The following is a 14,658-nucleotide window of genomic DNA, read 5'->3' as shown; positions in this document are numbered from 1 at the left end:
ATGTTGAAAAGGCAGTTCAAATATACTGAAGGAAAGAGAGAGGCAAAATCACACCAGCCACCAATTACTAAGGATCTTCATTTCTGTTACGAATTTCCTGGGAGGAATTTGTGTAGGGCTTTTTCAGATGTAGACTCACATTCAAGCATTCCCCTTAAAAAGCAGTATATTCATTTTAGCGTAAGGAGCATAATGCATGTATGAGGAGTTGACCAAATTCAATAATTTGCAAATCTCCCTCAATTACTTTAAGTAGTCAATTTATATTAAATACTATATTTATGAAAGTTATTCTCTTACCATATATATAAGTCACTCTTAAAGCTTTCATATGCACTGTATGCAAAAAAAAAAGTTCTAGATTTTTTTGTCAATGTGTTTGTGTGCTGTCAGTGCTGTGAAATCATTGCTATTGGTGATCTGTTGTAAGCTTTATGATTAATCCATTTACTTTTTTCCTTTTGCAGAGAAAGTATCACTCTGCAAAGGAAGCTTATGAACAGCTTTTGCAGATCGAAAACCTTCCTGCACAAGTAAAAGCAACTGTCTTACAGCAGTTAGGTATGTAAAATTAACTTTTATTTTCCTGTGTGTTTCTTTTTTTCCATCTTCACCTTCAGCAGTGTTTTTTAAGGCTCTAAAGTGAGTCTAAGACACTGATTATGATACGTGAGATTTTCACCCAAAATAGAATGCATAACAGTAGATAATTAAGCAAATAAGAGAGGAGGAAAAGATTTTAATTAAACTTACAAAATTAAAAAGCTCTTAGACTTGCTACAGTATGTGCGTTACAAGTTTTGGGCAATGAGGGGGTGGTCTTTCAGAGAACGAGTGCAGCAGTTAGAATTCTGTATTCTCTGTTCTGCCTCTGAGAAAATCCCTTGAATAGTCAGGCTAAATGCAGTAACCCAAAGTACTCTTCTCTGTTGCAGAATAGAAGAACATCGCAAATGAAAATTTTGTCTTTTCTTTCTCTTTTATTGTAGAACATAACAAAAACCTATTTCTGTGACTAAAAAAGTTTATTGTCAGATTCCGTAAAAGAAATCACGTAAAAAGAGAAAAAGTATTATTTTTTTAAAAAAAACTGCCATCCTCCATATTTATAGAAAGCTGATAAATAATTTTTAGACCAAAATTTCTAATGAGTGGGTAGAATAAATTACTTTTGTCCTATGCGCCTTAAAAGTATTTCCAGAATATTTTGTTAAAATTGTTCAGCCCAGTGCAAAACTTCTTCATTCACTTTCTCCATGTTCTTCATCTAATTTATTATTCTAAATATTAATTTAGCCTGCTTATGCCCATTTTTATTTCCCCCACCCCACCTTCACATAGTGGTCATTTAATTCAAATTAATAACTGGCAGTAAGATATGGCCACAATGCTTGCTTTTTTTTTTTGTAATGCAGGTTGTGTATGGATTCGGAGTGGGCTAATTTGTTTAGCTTTTGATTATTCTGTGTGAAATCACAAATGATACTGCTGGAGGAGTTCACTGCAGGACTTGGTGCTGATCTTTTTGCTGTCACATGACAGGGTTGCTTATATTTCAATATCCCCTTTGAATATTTTTTTAACTTGGTATTATCCCACCTAATATAAGTTGTCAGCAGTGAAGACAGGCTTCCTAAAATAGCTGACCAATGCTTTTTCAACTCTGATGTCTGTTGCCACAATAGAAGCAAAGGCTCGTCGTTGTATTCGTAAAATCCTGCCACAGGTCTCTATGCTATCAAGAAGAACAATGACTTTGAGAATTGTCTGCTGCCTAAAAACTGGATTAACTCCCTTTAGGTGACCTATGCTGACTAAATAGTTTCGGAGTGTGGGTAGCTTCTATGTGGAGAAAGGGACAGAGTGATCTTAACAGAACATTCAAGGAATAATACTGTTTCTTTTGCTTCTCGCTGTTACAGTGGTATTTATCAGAGTATGGTGCTTACTGCATATTTAGTCTCTAGCAGGTGGTAATAAAAACACCTCAGGAAGCATAGTCTGGGTGGTGCGCTGCACTGCTGCTTAGAAAAAATAATAGAATTTTGCCAGAATGCTACTGGCAAACCCAGTATTTCTGTGTTGAACTTCTTTTTTTTTTTTTTTTTTTTTTTTTTTTAAACTCCAACAGAAAAATCATTTTGACGTGAAAGTACCCTTTGTTTATTTTCCTTAGCTAGTTAATGTTTATTGAGCCAGAGTTGAAATTTAGGCAAGTTCAGATGTCTTGTGAGACAATTATTAACATTTTTGCTCTTGTTGCTGGTTTCCAAAGCAGGTCACTGTGGAGAAGAATCCTGTAATTCTCAGCTAAATACATACCCATTTGAGCTAATGCATGCTGACTAATTCAGGTAGATGTAACAGTAAGATCTGTTGGATAAGAGCAGTTTGTTTCTTCTTCTGTGCCATTTCATTTGCTTTCCAGACAACAATTCTTTTCGCCACTTTGCCTAAAATTACATCAAATTAATGAGACTGAAGAGCAAATCTGTCTCTGTTTTCTTTCTCCAATTGCACTCAGCAGTTGCATAAGGAAGAGTGTAAGAACAACGTAAGCATCTGCATAGAGGTTCCCAAAGCACTCTCCCAATGATTTTTGGCTAGGGGCATCCCTAAGTGATGTCCACAAATTGCATGAGACATCACAAAATGCTAAAGAGGCTCGTCTCTTCAGAGACTGAGATGAAGTTTGTTGGGGACAAAGCAATTCCCACAAGTTCAGCATGAGAGTGATTGATCAGCATAAAAAAACCTGCAGCATGAGCTGGGCTAGCACATCCTCTTACTGAAGCAACATGAGGATTTGTTACAAATTGGATTGTAAAGACCTGGAAGAGAGCATGGGACATCTGTGAAGTATGGACAGAATCTGCATTTTTGTTTATTATGCTAAAAATGTCCCAAGAGTGGAAGAGCAGTCTCTGTGCTAGTTGAGAATTTGAGTCAGACCTTGCAAATGGGCAACAGCACAGCTTACCAGCGTCTTTCCATCACCTTCTTTCTGAACGTTCTTTGTTTTATGCATGAGGAGGAGAGACATCCAGCTTCTTTTACCTGTGCTATTCTAGTAGAAAACTTACGGCTGTTCTCCTGCAGCCTCTGTCTTGCTTTCTGCCCTTTTTACCTCCCTGCACAGGAAGATAAAATGGGGAAGCAACCCTTGTTTCAGCAGCGAAACTAGATAGAGATTGCTAGTTCTCATTTCTGTCTCCTAGAAGTACATTCTTATCTTTTTATCAGTGAATCTTGGTAAAATCTCCTGAAGATACACGTTATCTTTCAGTCCAGCAAGGTTCTGATGAAACAAGAAAATAGGCATCACCACACAACATTTCCAAAGATTCAGGAAGTTGTTTAATGTCTTTTTTTACCCTTGTTTATAATCCCTGAACCTTTACCTTTATCTCAGGCTTTGCCTGACACTGCACCCAGTACCGTTACCCTTAATGTACAGTTATGCAGGTGCATTCTGATAACCACCCTCACATAAGCCTTTTTTTCTTAAAGCATGGGTATTTTCTGTATGCTTAAGAACTTCAGCGACTTGGGATTTGAATCAAAATCATAGCTTGTTTATGAAGTCCATGAGAGAAAGTTGTTTATGTTAAACGTCTCTGCAAAAATCATTGAGTTTTTTGTTCTTTTTTTTTTTCCTGATGGGTAGGGTTTTGTCTTGGTCCATCTTCAGAGAAGATAAAGTACTCTTTTTTTTTTTCAGCACTGTAACCACTTGGTTCCTAACCTGACATTTCTTGCAGCCCAGGAAATAGTCAGACTTCTGCTTCTGACCACAGTTTCTAAGTGATACTTCTTAAAACGCCTTAGGCAAATGTTGATAAATAGATACAATTTTCTTTTAGACTGCCTTTTTTAAAGATTGGAAGTTTACCCTTCATTTGCAAAAGTGTCGCTGTGACTGTTAACAAATGATTAGTCCATGGAATAAAAAATAAGCTGTATAGAACAGATAGAGTGAAATACTTAAGGTATAGTCTAATTACAGAGAGTGAGTAAGGCTGCAAATACTCATCAATTCAGTTCTCAGCCTTGTCTACTTTTTCTAGCATTTCAGATGAGATCAGAATCTGATTTGGATCTTTTGAGTAGTATTACCTGTTTATGTAGTTAGAATATATTGAAAAGGATAAGCTTAGGGTGCTGAAGTTTAGCTAACGGAGGTTTTAAATGAACATTTAGAGCAGGCTGTGTGTACAACTCTAAGTAACTAAAACTTTGTACAAACCTTGGATATTTTATGAAATTGGTATGATAGCATTCCACAAGGGACCATTTATGGGTGGGGCACTATAAAAACATAGGGACAATCTGTTGTCACATCTTAGGTTTTACAAATGTTGGCTGAAAAGCAGTGGATTGTTAAGACAAATACATGGAGATAAGTGCACAGCAAGACATTGTTGACCAGTGTGGTATATAGTGATTTCAGCAAGCCAGCTGCCTGCTACAAAGGATTTCCTTGTACTCATGATGTTAATGGCAGTGAGATGATTTTGTGGCTGCTTAAAGGAATACCATGGAAGCATAAAGATAGATGAGGAGCTGCTTGAGAAGATGATGAAGGTGCTTTATTTGAAATGGTAGCTAAGCCTTGCATCGGTGCTAGAGCCGAGATGCATTTTAATAGCATGAAAAAGATTATATGGGAGCATGGATTGGGGGAGGCCTTTAAAGTGGGGATGTATAATTTGTCTAACGTAATGAAAGAAAAAAAGGCATTTGAACAAATATGTTGTGTGGTTACATGAGGAAATAAAGTTATCTTTTTGGCAGAATTTGTTATGTAGATAAGAAATGATTGAGTTTGTCAAGGTGAACAGAAAGGATGTTGTAGCAATGGAAATGGAATGACATTGTAAGAAAGATTTAAGTGGAGATACAAAAATTCTTACTGATGTTCTGTTGGGGAATTGTCCAAATGTAGATATGGGATAAATACAAGGATTTAGAAAAGGAGTAAACTGAACATAATATACAGACACTGGATGTCTATACAGGGAGATTGGTGGCGTTTTGCACAACGACAGGGAAGGTATCTGTGTTCAGAGGAGGAAAGAGTTAACATTTTCAGATTAACATTTTATAGTAGAATATTGAGCAGTTCGTAATTGTGCTACTAACCTTGTAGAAAATTATTTAAACAAAAAAATTCCTTAAAATTACCTGAAAGTAATTTTGACTTAGGGTCCTTCTGACCTGTAATTTTTGTATAGAACTTTAAAAATGTTTAAAAGTTTAATTCGTAAAATTATGTGTAAGTGATATTATTGTTTGATATTCCTATTTTTAAAGAGGAACTAATGTTATGAATATCCTGCTGTGCCAAATGTTAAATGGTCTTCGGGAATTTCACTTCTGCCGTTTATGGATTCTTTTTGTAGGCTGGATGCATCACACCGTGGATCAGCTTGGAGACAAGGCAACCAAGGAAAGCTATGCTATACAGTATCTCCAGAAATCTCTAGAAGCAGATCCAAATTCTGGTCAATCCTGGTATTTCCTTGGAAGGTGAGAAATGACTTTATAGACGCTGTAACTATATTTGTAAATTTATTGAGGATACTCACAATAATGAGTATCTTACATTGTTTTTCTTCTTCATAGTTTCAGAGGAAAAATGAAGGGAAAGGATGTATGTATCTGCTGAAGTCTAGTGTTCTGGAAAGTGTATAAAAAGACAAGGTGCTAACATATTTGGGATGAATATAGATTAGAAGTTAAAATGAAGTATGTTATGCAGGTGGTCCTGCTTTTTTTGTAGTTATTATTCAGTCTACACATTTACAGTAATCTGAGTTTGCCCTGCCTGGTTTTACCTGTTGTTCCTCCTCCTACCACACCTTCTGTTCTCTTTTTTTTTTTCTTGGTTTTTTTTTTTTTTGTAAATTCTCTGTAAATGTTGTTACTTTTCTTCATACCTTTTTCATAGTTCTTTTATCTCTTTATTTTCTCAGAATTCTTCTAATTTCAATCATTTTTTTGCACTAAAATACAAATATTTTCCCAGGTATACATCCATTTATAAACAGTGTATATTGCAACTAAATATTAGGCCAAGATAGCTCAGATTCATTATAATATCTATTTAAGTGTTGTATTAATGCTGTACTTTCAGACAGTAGTTGTTACTTGAAAACTAACTTATTCCAAGATGTAAAACCTGTAAATTAGATGGCTCTTCTTGGTCTCCTTTTTAAGAAAATAGAGTACTTTATGCAAACCAGCAGTAACTCTTGAAATGATCAGGTTTTGGAGAAAGCTTTGAGGGCAGTTCAAGTTCGTATGTGAACAGATCAGTTCTGTTGAGAAATACATTAGAAAGGAATTACGCAAAGTAAAATTAATATCCTAACCTCAGTATCTTCCAGCTGACTTGCTTGGAAGTTCTGGGCACATACAACTGGAACCCACTTTTGTTTCTGTCATCCTAATTATATTCCTCCAGCTGTTCCTGTAAGACAGGGCTCTTTGACCAGCTGTCTGCAGGCTAAGGGACAAACACCGGCACTCGGTGTGAAGGGCAGAGGGGCTAGAGCAGGTGTGGAGGGAAAAGGGAAAATGAACCAGGGATCATCTTATCATCCACTGGGCTAAAATCCTGTTTTTAGATTGGTAGTCCCGTTGCGTGTGCCTTGAGCTAGTTCAGTTCTTACACAGCAGCAGGACACAGCCAGGGCTCCATGAAGTTTGTGTGCCCAGCTGCCATACTCGTGCTTCTATGGTGCCATGGCTTTCGTGTGGTTAGAGTGAAACCTAGGACTATACAAACAAGAGGGAGAAATGCAGGAAAGTGGCAGGGCAAATCTAGTGGAAGCATCTCTTATACTTTACAGGGAGGAGTAGAGCAAAAATGTTTCTGTGCCCCATTCTTCCAGTCCGTACACTGGCAGAAGAAGAAAGGAACAGGGTTGTCCATTTGTTCTTCCTTTTTTTCCCCTCCTCATGTATTCCCTTGTGTTATTCCTTCCTCTGCCGGTTGTCCAAACTGGATAGCACCACCACTGAAGAAAATTCATCATCCTGTTTTTTTTGCTGGGTGCTTAATGTTAGTGCTATCCTAATCAGAGTCTTCATGTATCTGATAAGCAGACAGATTGAAATGTGTCTATTGGAAACTGGGTTAGATTGTGATTAAAATGATCTTCTGAAACATTGTATTCAGACCTTAATGGATGTTTTTAGGCAAAGTACTGCTAGATTTTATTGTATTCCTTTCCTAGTGTGCCTCAAGAATACATGAAAGAGTGTAGTGTGGTTGACAAACCTTTACCTGTACTGTTCTGCTTGGTTTTTATTTTCTATTAGAGTAAATTTGCTGTTGTTATTTATATGTTTTGAAAGTTGTCAGTTCTTTTTCCAACAAGGAAACTTACTACAAACAATATAAGAAGCAGAGCTGTTGTAGATTAAACTAGTAAATGTATTTATATTTTTAATATTGTATTTATTTGAAACTTTTAATTTTAAAAAGGTAGGTATTATTCCCTGTGATATAACTGTAATTCTCTTTAGAGTTCTGGTATTTCTACTTATAATGCCAGAATATGTTTGAATTTGTATGTGAAAAATACTCAAGTAAGAAATTACAAAAAAATCCAAACCAGCAAGATTTTTACAAAAAATTATGCTCTATATATGCACTAAAACTTAGTGGCTTGTTGGTCATTATTTGAAATGTTATTGAGATGTGAGAAATGCACATAAAAAGCTTCATAGGCAATCAAGAACCATCCTGATAGAGTTAGTCAATATCTCTTAATAATTCTGAAACTTTTCTTATAGAACGTGAAGTTTCATAACCATGTGTTTGATAAAATAGGTAACTTAATTGTTTCTTTATAATGCTGTCTGTAGATAAATATTGTAAATACTGTACTTATTTAGTGATGTTACCACAAATGAAAGAAATGTAAGTCTTTAAAATATGTTATGACTCTTTCTTACAAATACAGTAAGCTGAGGTTTAAGCAGTTTTGGTGTACTTCTCAAATAAATGATTAGTAATACATGTGATTAAGATGTTGGAGTCCGCTTATGCCTGGTGTTCAGAAGCAGCAAATGTTTTGGATTCATCTAGATGAGTATGTATTTTTGTGACAAAACATTTATCAGATCAGTCTTGGTAAACCATCCTCAACGATTACCTTCTATAAATATTACCAAAGTTCTTTTTTTTTTTTTTCTTCTCCCAGGTGCTATTCAAGTATTGGGAAAGTTCAGGATGCCTTTATATCTTATAGGCAATCTATTGATAAATCAGAAGCAAGTGCAGATACATGGTGTTCTATAGGGTAAGAATGATATAGGGTAATACAGTGATATAAATCAATGCTAATATATGTAAATAAAGAATATATGCTTTTTAACTCTTTTGTGCTCTCAAGGAGACCTTAAGTCTTTTTTATTTATACCTTCATGTTGTCAGACTTGTCTGATTTGAAGTTCAACTAATAAATTTAAATTTGCTGTCTCAATTTTTTTAAAATACTGAATGTGATATGTATATAAACTTTGCATGTTAAGATTTTATTTATTGTATGTGCTTATTACTGTGGTTTATATAATAGCAAAGTTTATGAAGGGTATTGGGTGGGTGTATATTTGACTTGTTTGTATTTTGACTTTGTTATTAATTCTCAACTTCACTAATCTTTCTATTCAGTGTGCTGTATCAACAGCAAAATCAGCCTATGGATGCTTTACAGGCCTATATCTGTGCTGTACAATTGGACCATGGCCATGCTGCAGCCTGGATGGACCTAGGCACACTCTATGAGTCCTGCAACCAGCCTCAGGATGCCATTAAATGCTACTTAAATGCAACTAGGAGCAAAAATTGTAGTAATACCTCTGCGCTTGCAGCACGGATAAAGTATTTACAGGTAAAACTAACATTTTAAGAAGCGGGAAATACTCTTCCAAATACAGAGCAGAGGGGAGGGGAGAAGTAACACACAAGTTTAACGTGCAATTGTTTGTGATGTGTATAACCTGTTTTCATATGTATTGTAAACATATCATAGCCTGTAATATTTTATTTCTTCATTTTTAAGTGGAACTTAATTCCTTATAGACCCTATTTTGCACATTTAATCAAAGCATACTGTTTTACATCACTTTGCTTTTTTCTTTGTATTGTCTACATTTTTAAGTTCTCATAACATATAGAGAGAATGCACACAACGCTATCTTTCACTCTTGTTTGCAATTTCAGAAAAAAGGAATTATGAGACCTCTGAATCCAGAGCTCATCTTTGTTCTGATTCTCACAAAGGTTTATATTCTGGTTACCCTCTTTATACTTAGCACCTTTCTAAAACCCCAAATTTTAAATCTATCCTCTCTTTAAGACGTAATTAGCTACAGCATTTAGGAAGATTTCATGGACTTGCTCTTACTAAAGTAGGCTTGTGTTAAATTTGCTTTTTACATAATTTTTCCTAGGCTCAGTTGTGTAACCTTCCACAAGGTAGTCTACAGAATAAAACTAAATTACTTCCTAGTATTGAGGAGGCATGGAGCCTACCAATCCCCGCAGAGCTTACCTCCAGGCAGGGTGCCATGAACACAGCACAGCAGGTGAGAAGTTGGGTTATGTTCTGCAGGTGCCCAGCTTTAAGGGTTCTTTACAATCGGTAGTGGTCAAGCTTATTTTATTGAGCACAGGAGTGGCTTTCATTAATAAAAAGCCTTTGATTTATTTGCAAAGGGATATTAGATCAAGAAGCTCCCCATAATATGGGAGAAATATGGGGGTACCAATTTAGAACCTTTGTGGATTTTCATGATTTTAAAAGATTTCATCTTAAATAGAAATGCTGCAGTGGTTTAATAATCCCATGAAAGGTACACATTCCTCCATTGATGACCATATGGAAACTGATTTTTCAGTTATTGAGATCAGCTTCAGAATATCTACTCAGCCCTTTTAATATATGTGGGCTGTTAAAATATATAATTTAAAGGAAAGAATTAAGAATATATAGAACCATATTTTTGTCTTCCTTCTGTGATTCTTAGGCTTGTAAACCTCATCATCCAAATACTGAACCTGTACTAGGCCTCACTCAAACACCAATTTCACAGCAATCCTTGCCACTACACATGATTCCTTCTAGCCAAGTAGATGACCTGACCAGTCCTGCCAAGAGGAAAAGAACATCTAGTCCAACAAAGGTATATATTCTGATGAACTAAAGAGCCCCCTACCAAAATTATATGGAGATATGCATTAAAATGATGCAGCATGCACAGAATTTGTGCTGTAAATTTTAATCCTTTGGCATCAAGGTGGGGAATGTTTTTAGAAACTTTAAAAAACATTTTTCAGTGGTGTGTTTAACGAGGTTACAGTTCAGACAGGAAGTGCATAAGGGCAGCGCAGATCGGTGGCACTATACTACTATCATAGTTATATAAGTGAAAATGTACAATCATAGTCCGATGATAGAGAGGGAGACGATCATGTCATCCTGTCTATTGCCTTTGCTTATATTTAAAATCCAAGTGTTTCATCATCATGTAATAGTGTTACAGTAGATAAAGTATTCAGTTTTAAAAGTAGTGTACATTTAAGTTAATTGCATAATTTGATTTGATTGTTTCTTATTATGATATTAGATACTATTTAAGTTTTTCCTCTGACTACTCTGATACTCTGGGAATGGTAGAATGAGACTTGGCATGTTTTAGTATGTTATTTGTTTATATTGTTATTCTTGAAACAATGACTAGTTCTTTCATAAGTAAAGTAAAATCTAGATAGTAAAAGAAATAATGCTGACCCTTTGATAGTCACACATTTTAATGTAATGTTCTCTCTCTATGATTCTATGATTCTCTCAGAATACTTCAGATGTTTGGAGCAGTGGCCATACAGTGTCACACCCTCCTGTACAGCAACAAATTCATTCTTGGTGCTTGACACCACAGAAATTACAGGTAGGTATGTTGAAGATCTCTAGAAGCTTTGTATATTTCTTGTTTCTTTCTTTCTTCCTTTTAAGAAAGTAAGTCTGGAATGTTTTTGGTTTCACATTTCCAAAATTCAATGTGCAATACATCCCAAATAACTCCCACAATATAATTCAAGTTGTGCTAATATTTATGGCTTCTCCATGTGAGATCAGTTCTGTGATAAAATAAATGATCTCTAGCAGAAACTGAAAGCTTACCTTATATGAATTCTATAATTTATGAAGTAAGAACATACAGTAATTCTTTTTTCTTACGATGTTTTAGAGATAGATACGCAAATATGCACATATATCTGCCAAATAAATTTTGCTGCTTGCTGTGGTGTGGGGGATATTGAAGGAGTTGTAGAAGTATTGTAATATCCTTTTTCCTCTGAGGTAGCTTCTTGTATCAAATTGCATAAACAAACATGTATATTCTATATTTTATGTCAGCTAATATATTTATGTGAAATGCTAGATTTTATTTTTGAAATCTTGTTTCAGGTCTTCCTTGTTACGATGGTTTGTTGTCTCTTCAGCTCGTTAGGGCTTGTAGTGAGCTTCAGCAGAATTCCGTATTTTGAAAATCAGGCCTTGCTGGAAACTCTTACCCATGTATCACAGATACTGCTTTGGATGCGAGGAAAAATAGAAGGGAACACAGTGTTGAGACAGAAGGCATTCTGACTGACTGAGCAGTATTCTCCTCAACTCTAATATTGTTCTTCAGCTGTTTATCTGAACAATATTGGCTTTATTATTTGGTCCTCCCTAATCACTCTTCTCTGTCTCTCTCTTCATGCATTCTCATTATTTGTCTCTGCTTATTTTGTATCCTACTACTTTCCCCCCTTTTTAGTTTCACCTATTTCCAGATCCAACTTCATCATCTAAGAAGTATCTAAGTAGGCTTCTCTATCTAAGTACGATACACTGGATTTGCTGGCAATAGCTCAACAAGGTTCCAGCATATATGAATAGGAAAGCCAAAAAGATAGGATGCAAGATGAGGGTGAATAGAATCTTTATTCCATCTTCTAAGTCAGCCTTTTAAAAGTGGTAGCTCAGAGACTGGATGGTTATGGTAAAATTACCAAAAAGAAAATCGGTTCTGCTTACCTCAGGCCAGGACAAGAACACACACCAAGTGGCTCAGCTTACAAAAGCAGAAGGGGAAAGGGCTATGGCCACACAGTAGCCACTGGGGCTGCAGCGTGCCAGGGGAGGGAGGGATGGGTGTTGGTTTTGCAGACTGGTGGGCAGCAAGAACAGTGCTGCCCACAAAGCCTCTGCACCCATAGCACTGGAGAGTAGTGCAGACGTGTCTCTGCTGACATATGTGCTAAATCAGTCTTTCTGATTCCTCTTACCCTATTTGGAAGTTTTTTAAAAAGCAAAATGACAGCTGAAGGGCACTGGTTTTGGCTTCTGTGTACCTGGTGCACACGCTCCCACGGTGACCCTGTTTTCATCTCACAAGCATAGATAGATAAGTCTTATTTATTGCAGTCTCCCACAGAAGAGAGACTTCAGAATGGAAGCTACTGTTAATCCAGGGAGTTTGGCGTGAACCATCGTTAACCACTTTTTCAGACAATGTTGGCTATTTTCTTTTAGTTGATAGTTTGCAAATACAATTGTGCAAAGCAGAATGAGCTACACTTTATTTAATGCTCGCACTTCAATTCAATTTATGTATTACTAATACAGCATAATTAAAGCAAAGGAGAGGAGAAGGATGTAGAAAAATAATACATGCAGACCTGAAAGGAACTAAAAGAAACCTGATTTGTGTTTGGTTTTGGTGAGGCTTGGTTTGGTTTGGGTTTTGTTTATGGGTTGGTTTTTGGTTTGTTTTGGGTTTTTTGAGTTTGTCTTTTTTTTTTTAAAGGATTTATTTAAAATGATGTGAAGTAGCTTAGTATTTAAAAACAATCAATAAAAATGTCTATATGTCATCTTTTGCGTACCACAACTTTTGCCCTCCTCTCCACACATTCCCCCTTCCTTCTCAGATGGTGCTTTTGTGTTCCACAATTTCAGCACTTATGCCATGTCACTCAACAGCAGCTGGTTTGCTGGTAGAATGATGGTGTGTGCTGAGTAGATTAAGATGGATAAAGATGAGATTTTTTTGGTAGTTTTATCAGTTGCGAAGGAGCTCAGTATCAGAATTTAATAAATTGTTCTCTGTAATTGTATGATTTTCTGGGTTTGTTTTTTTGTATTTTCTGGAGAAGTTTTAATGTGTGACTATAGGTTGAATTTGCTTTGTGCTGGACAGTACTAATAAAAGAATAGCACAGTACAAAAATAAGTGTTAAAACATACATAATGATAATAAGAATTCTATATAATCATACTTGAATGTATTTTTCTTTTACAGTACCAGCACACTTAATTTTAGTGTGATGATAATATTTATACAGTCAAATAATTTAGAAAGTGTCTTTAGTTTTAGTAAATAGTAATAAAGTTTGGTTACATCACAGTGTATGGGCAGATGTTTTTCTGCAACAGAAATCTCAGTCATGTTTTCAGCTTTACAAGTCTTGTCTTCATGGATAAATTCTAGTATTGTAGGCAAGAAAGTTATTAAGAAGCACATGCAATTTTAATGTTTCTGAACTGTACTGCTGTTTTTTCAGCACTTGGAACAGCTGCGTGCAAACCGAAATAATCTAAATCCAGCACAGAAACTTATGCTGGAACAGCTGGAGAGTCAGTTTGTCTTGATGCAGCAACACCAGCAGGTGAGAACACAAATATTTTTCTCCTACAAAACTTTTGTCAGTAACAGTGTCTGTTGTGTTTCTTGAATTCTGAAGAATTTTTACTGTACAGAGTTCTCATGCCCTTTACTACGTTACATAGTCATATACATACATAAGTCAGGGTTTTGTATAAAGTATAATTATGGCTTACTGGTTGAAACGTAACAGGTTTAGCTGGGTTTTATTATAGGGCTATCAGATACTGTAAAGTTTTCAAGCCACACTTTAAAGTGAGTGGACACATCTAAAAGCAGTCTTAGTTGAAAAATACTTAGTTATAGTAAGCCATATTACATCTCTCCTCCTCTCATTGTTAACTTCTCTCTCTCTCTTAGTATCCAACTTTAGCAGTAAAACGCTAATACTCAAACTGAAGGGCCTAGAGTAAAAGTGTACTGATAGCTTTACCTTAATATTCACTCTATGCATTTGTGAGCATGACAGTCATCTTATTTCTCAAAAGCAACTGTGAAGATCTTAAAATCAATGTAAGATTGGAGTTGACAAGGGCAATAAAGTGCACAAACCTTGTACGATCTTTACTTTCTAAATTCTGCAGCTAATGTTCTTGTGCTTTGTTCATCTTCTGTTAGATGAGACAAACAGGAGTTGCACAGGTACGATCTACTGGAATTCCTAATGGGCCAACAGCTGATTCATCACTGCCTACAAACTCTGTCTCTGGTCAGCAGCCGCAGGTTGCTCTAACCAGAGTGCCTAATGTCGCTCAGCGTGGAATCCGTCCCGCCTGCCCAGGGCAGCCTATGGCTAATGGACCCTTTCCAGCAGGCCCCATTCCCTGCAGCACAGCAAGAACGCTGGGTAGTACAGACACTATTTTGATAGGCAATAATCACATAACAGAAAGTGGAAGTAATGGAAACGTGCCTTACCTGCAGCGAAAC

At 36.1% G+C, this 14,658-nt stretch overlaps 1 protein-coding gene across 8 annotated transcripts in view; it reads left to right on the top strand.

Moving 5' to 3' along the window:
• The window catches only part of KDM6A (lysine demethylase 6A), a 155,531-nt gene that overhangs the window by 99,237 nt on the left and 41,636 nt on the right, over window positions 1–14,658 (top strand). For 2 of the 8 annotated variants that reach the window (XM_074146916.1, XM_074146835.1), the window contains exons 9-17: window positions 468–561; window positions 5,403–5,529; window positions 8,214–8,312; window positions 8,684–8,903; window positions 9,466–9,600; window positions 10,042–10,197; window positions 10,867–10,962; window positions 13,628–13,732; window positions 14,347–14,658. The exon at window positions 14,347–14,658 is cut by the window's right edge and continues 84 nt beyond it. In XM_074146916.1, coding sequence (XP_074003017.1) covers window positions 468–561; window positions 5,403–5,529; window positions 8,214–8,312; window positions 8,684–8,903; window positions 9,466–9,600; window positions 10,042–10,197; window positions 10,867–10,962; window positions 13,628–13,732; window positions 14,347–14,658 — 1,344 coding nt within the window. The remainder of the gene's footprint in view (window positions 1–467; window positions 562–5,402; window positions 5,530–8,213; window positions 8,313–8,683; window positions 8,904–9,465; window positions 9,601–10,041; window positions 10,198–10,866; window positions 10,963–13,627; window positions 13,733–14,346) is intronic. The other 6 variants (XM_074147401.1, XM_074147054.1, XM_074147008.1 and 3 more) reach the window with 6 other exon arrangements.

This window comes from Numenius arquata, chromosome 1 (assembly GCF_964106895.1).
Source record: "Numenius arquata chromosome 1, bNumArq3.hap1.1, whole genome shotgun sequence".
NCBI classification, from domain to species: Eukaryota; Metazoa; Chordata; class Aves; order Charadriiformes; family Scolopacidae; genus Numenius; species Numenius arquata.
The sequence above is the reverse complement of the archived record's forward strand: the minus strand, read 5'-3'. Positions and strand labels throughout refer to the sequence as shown.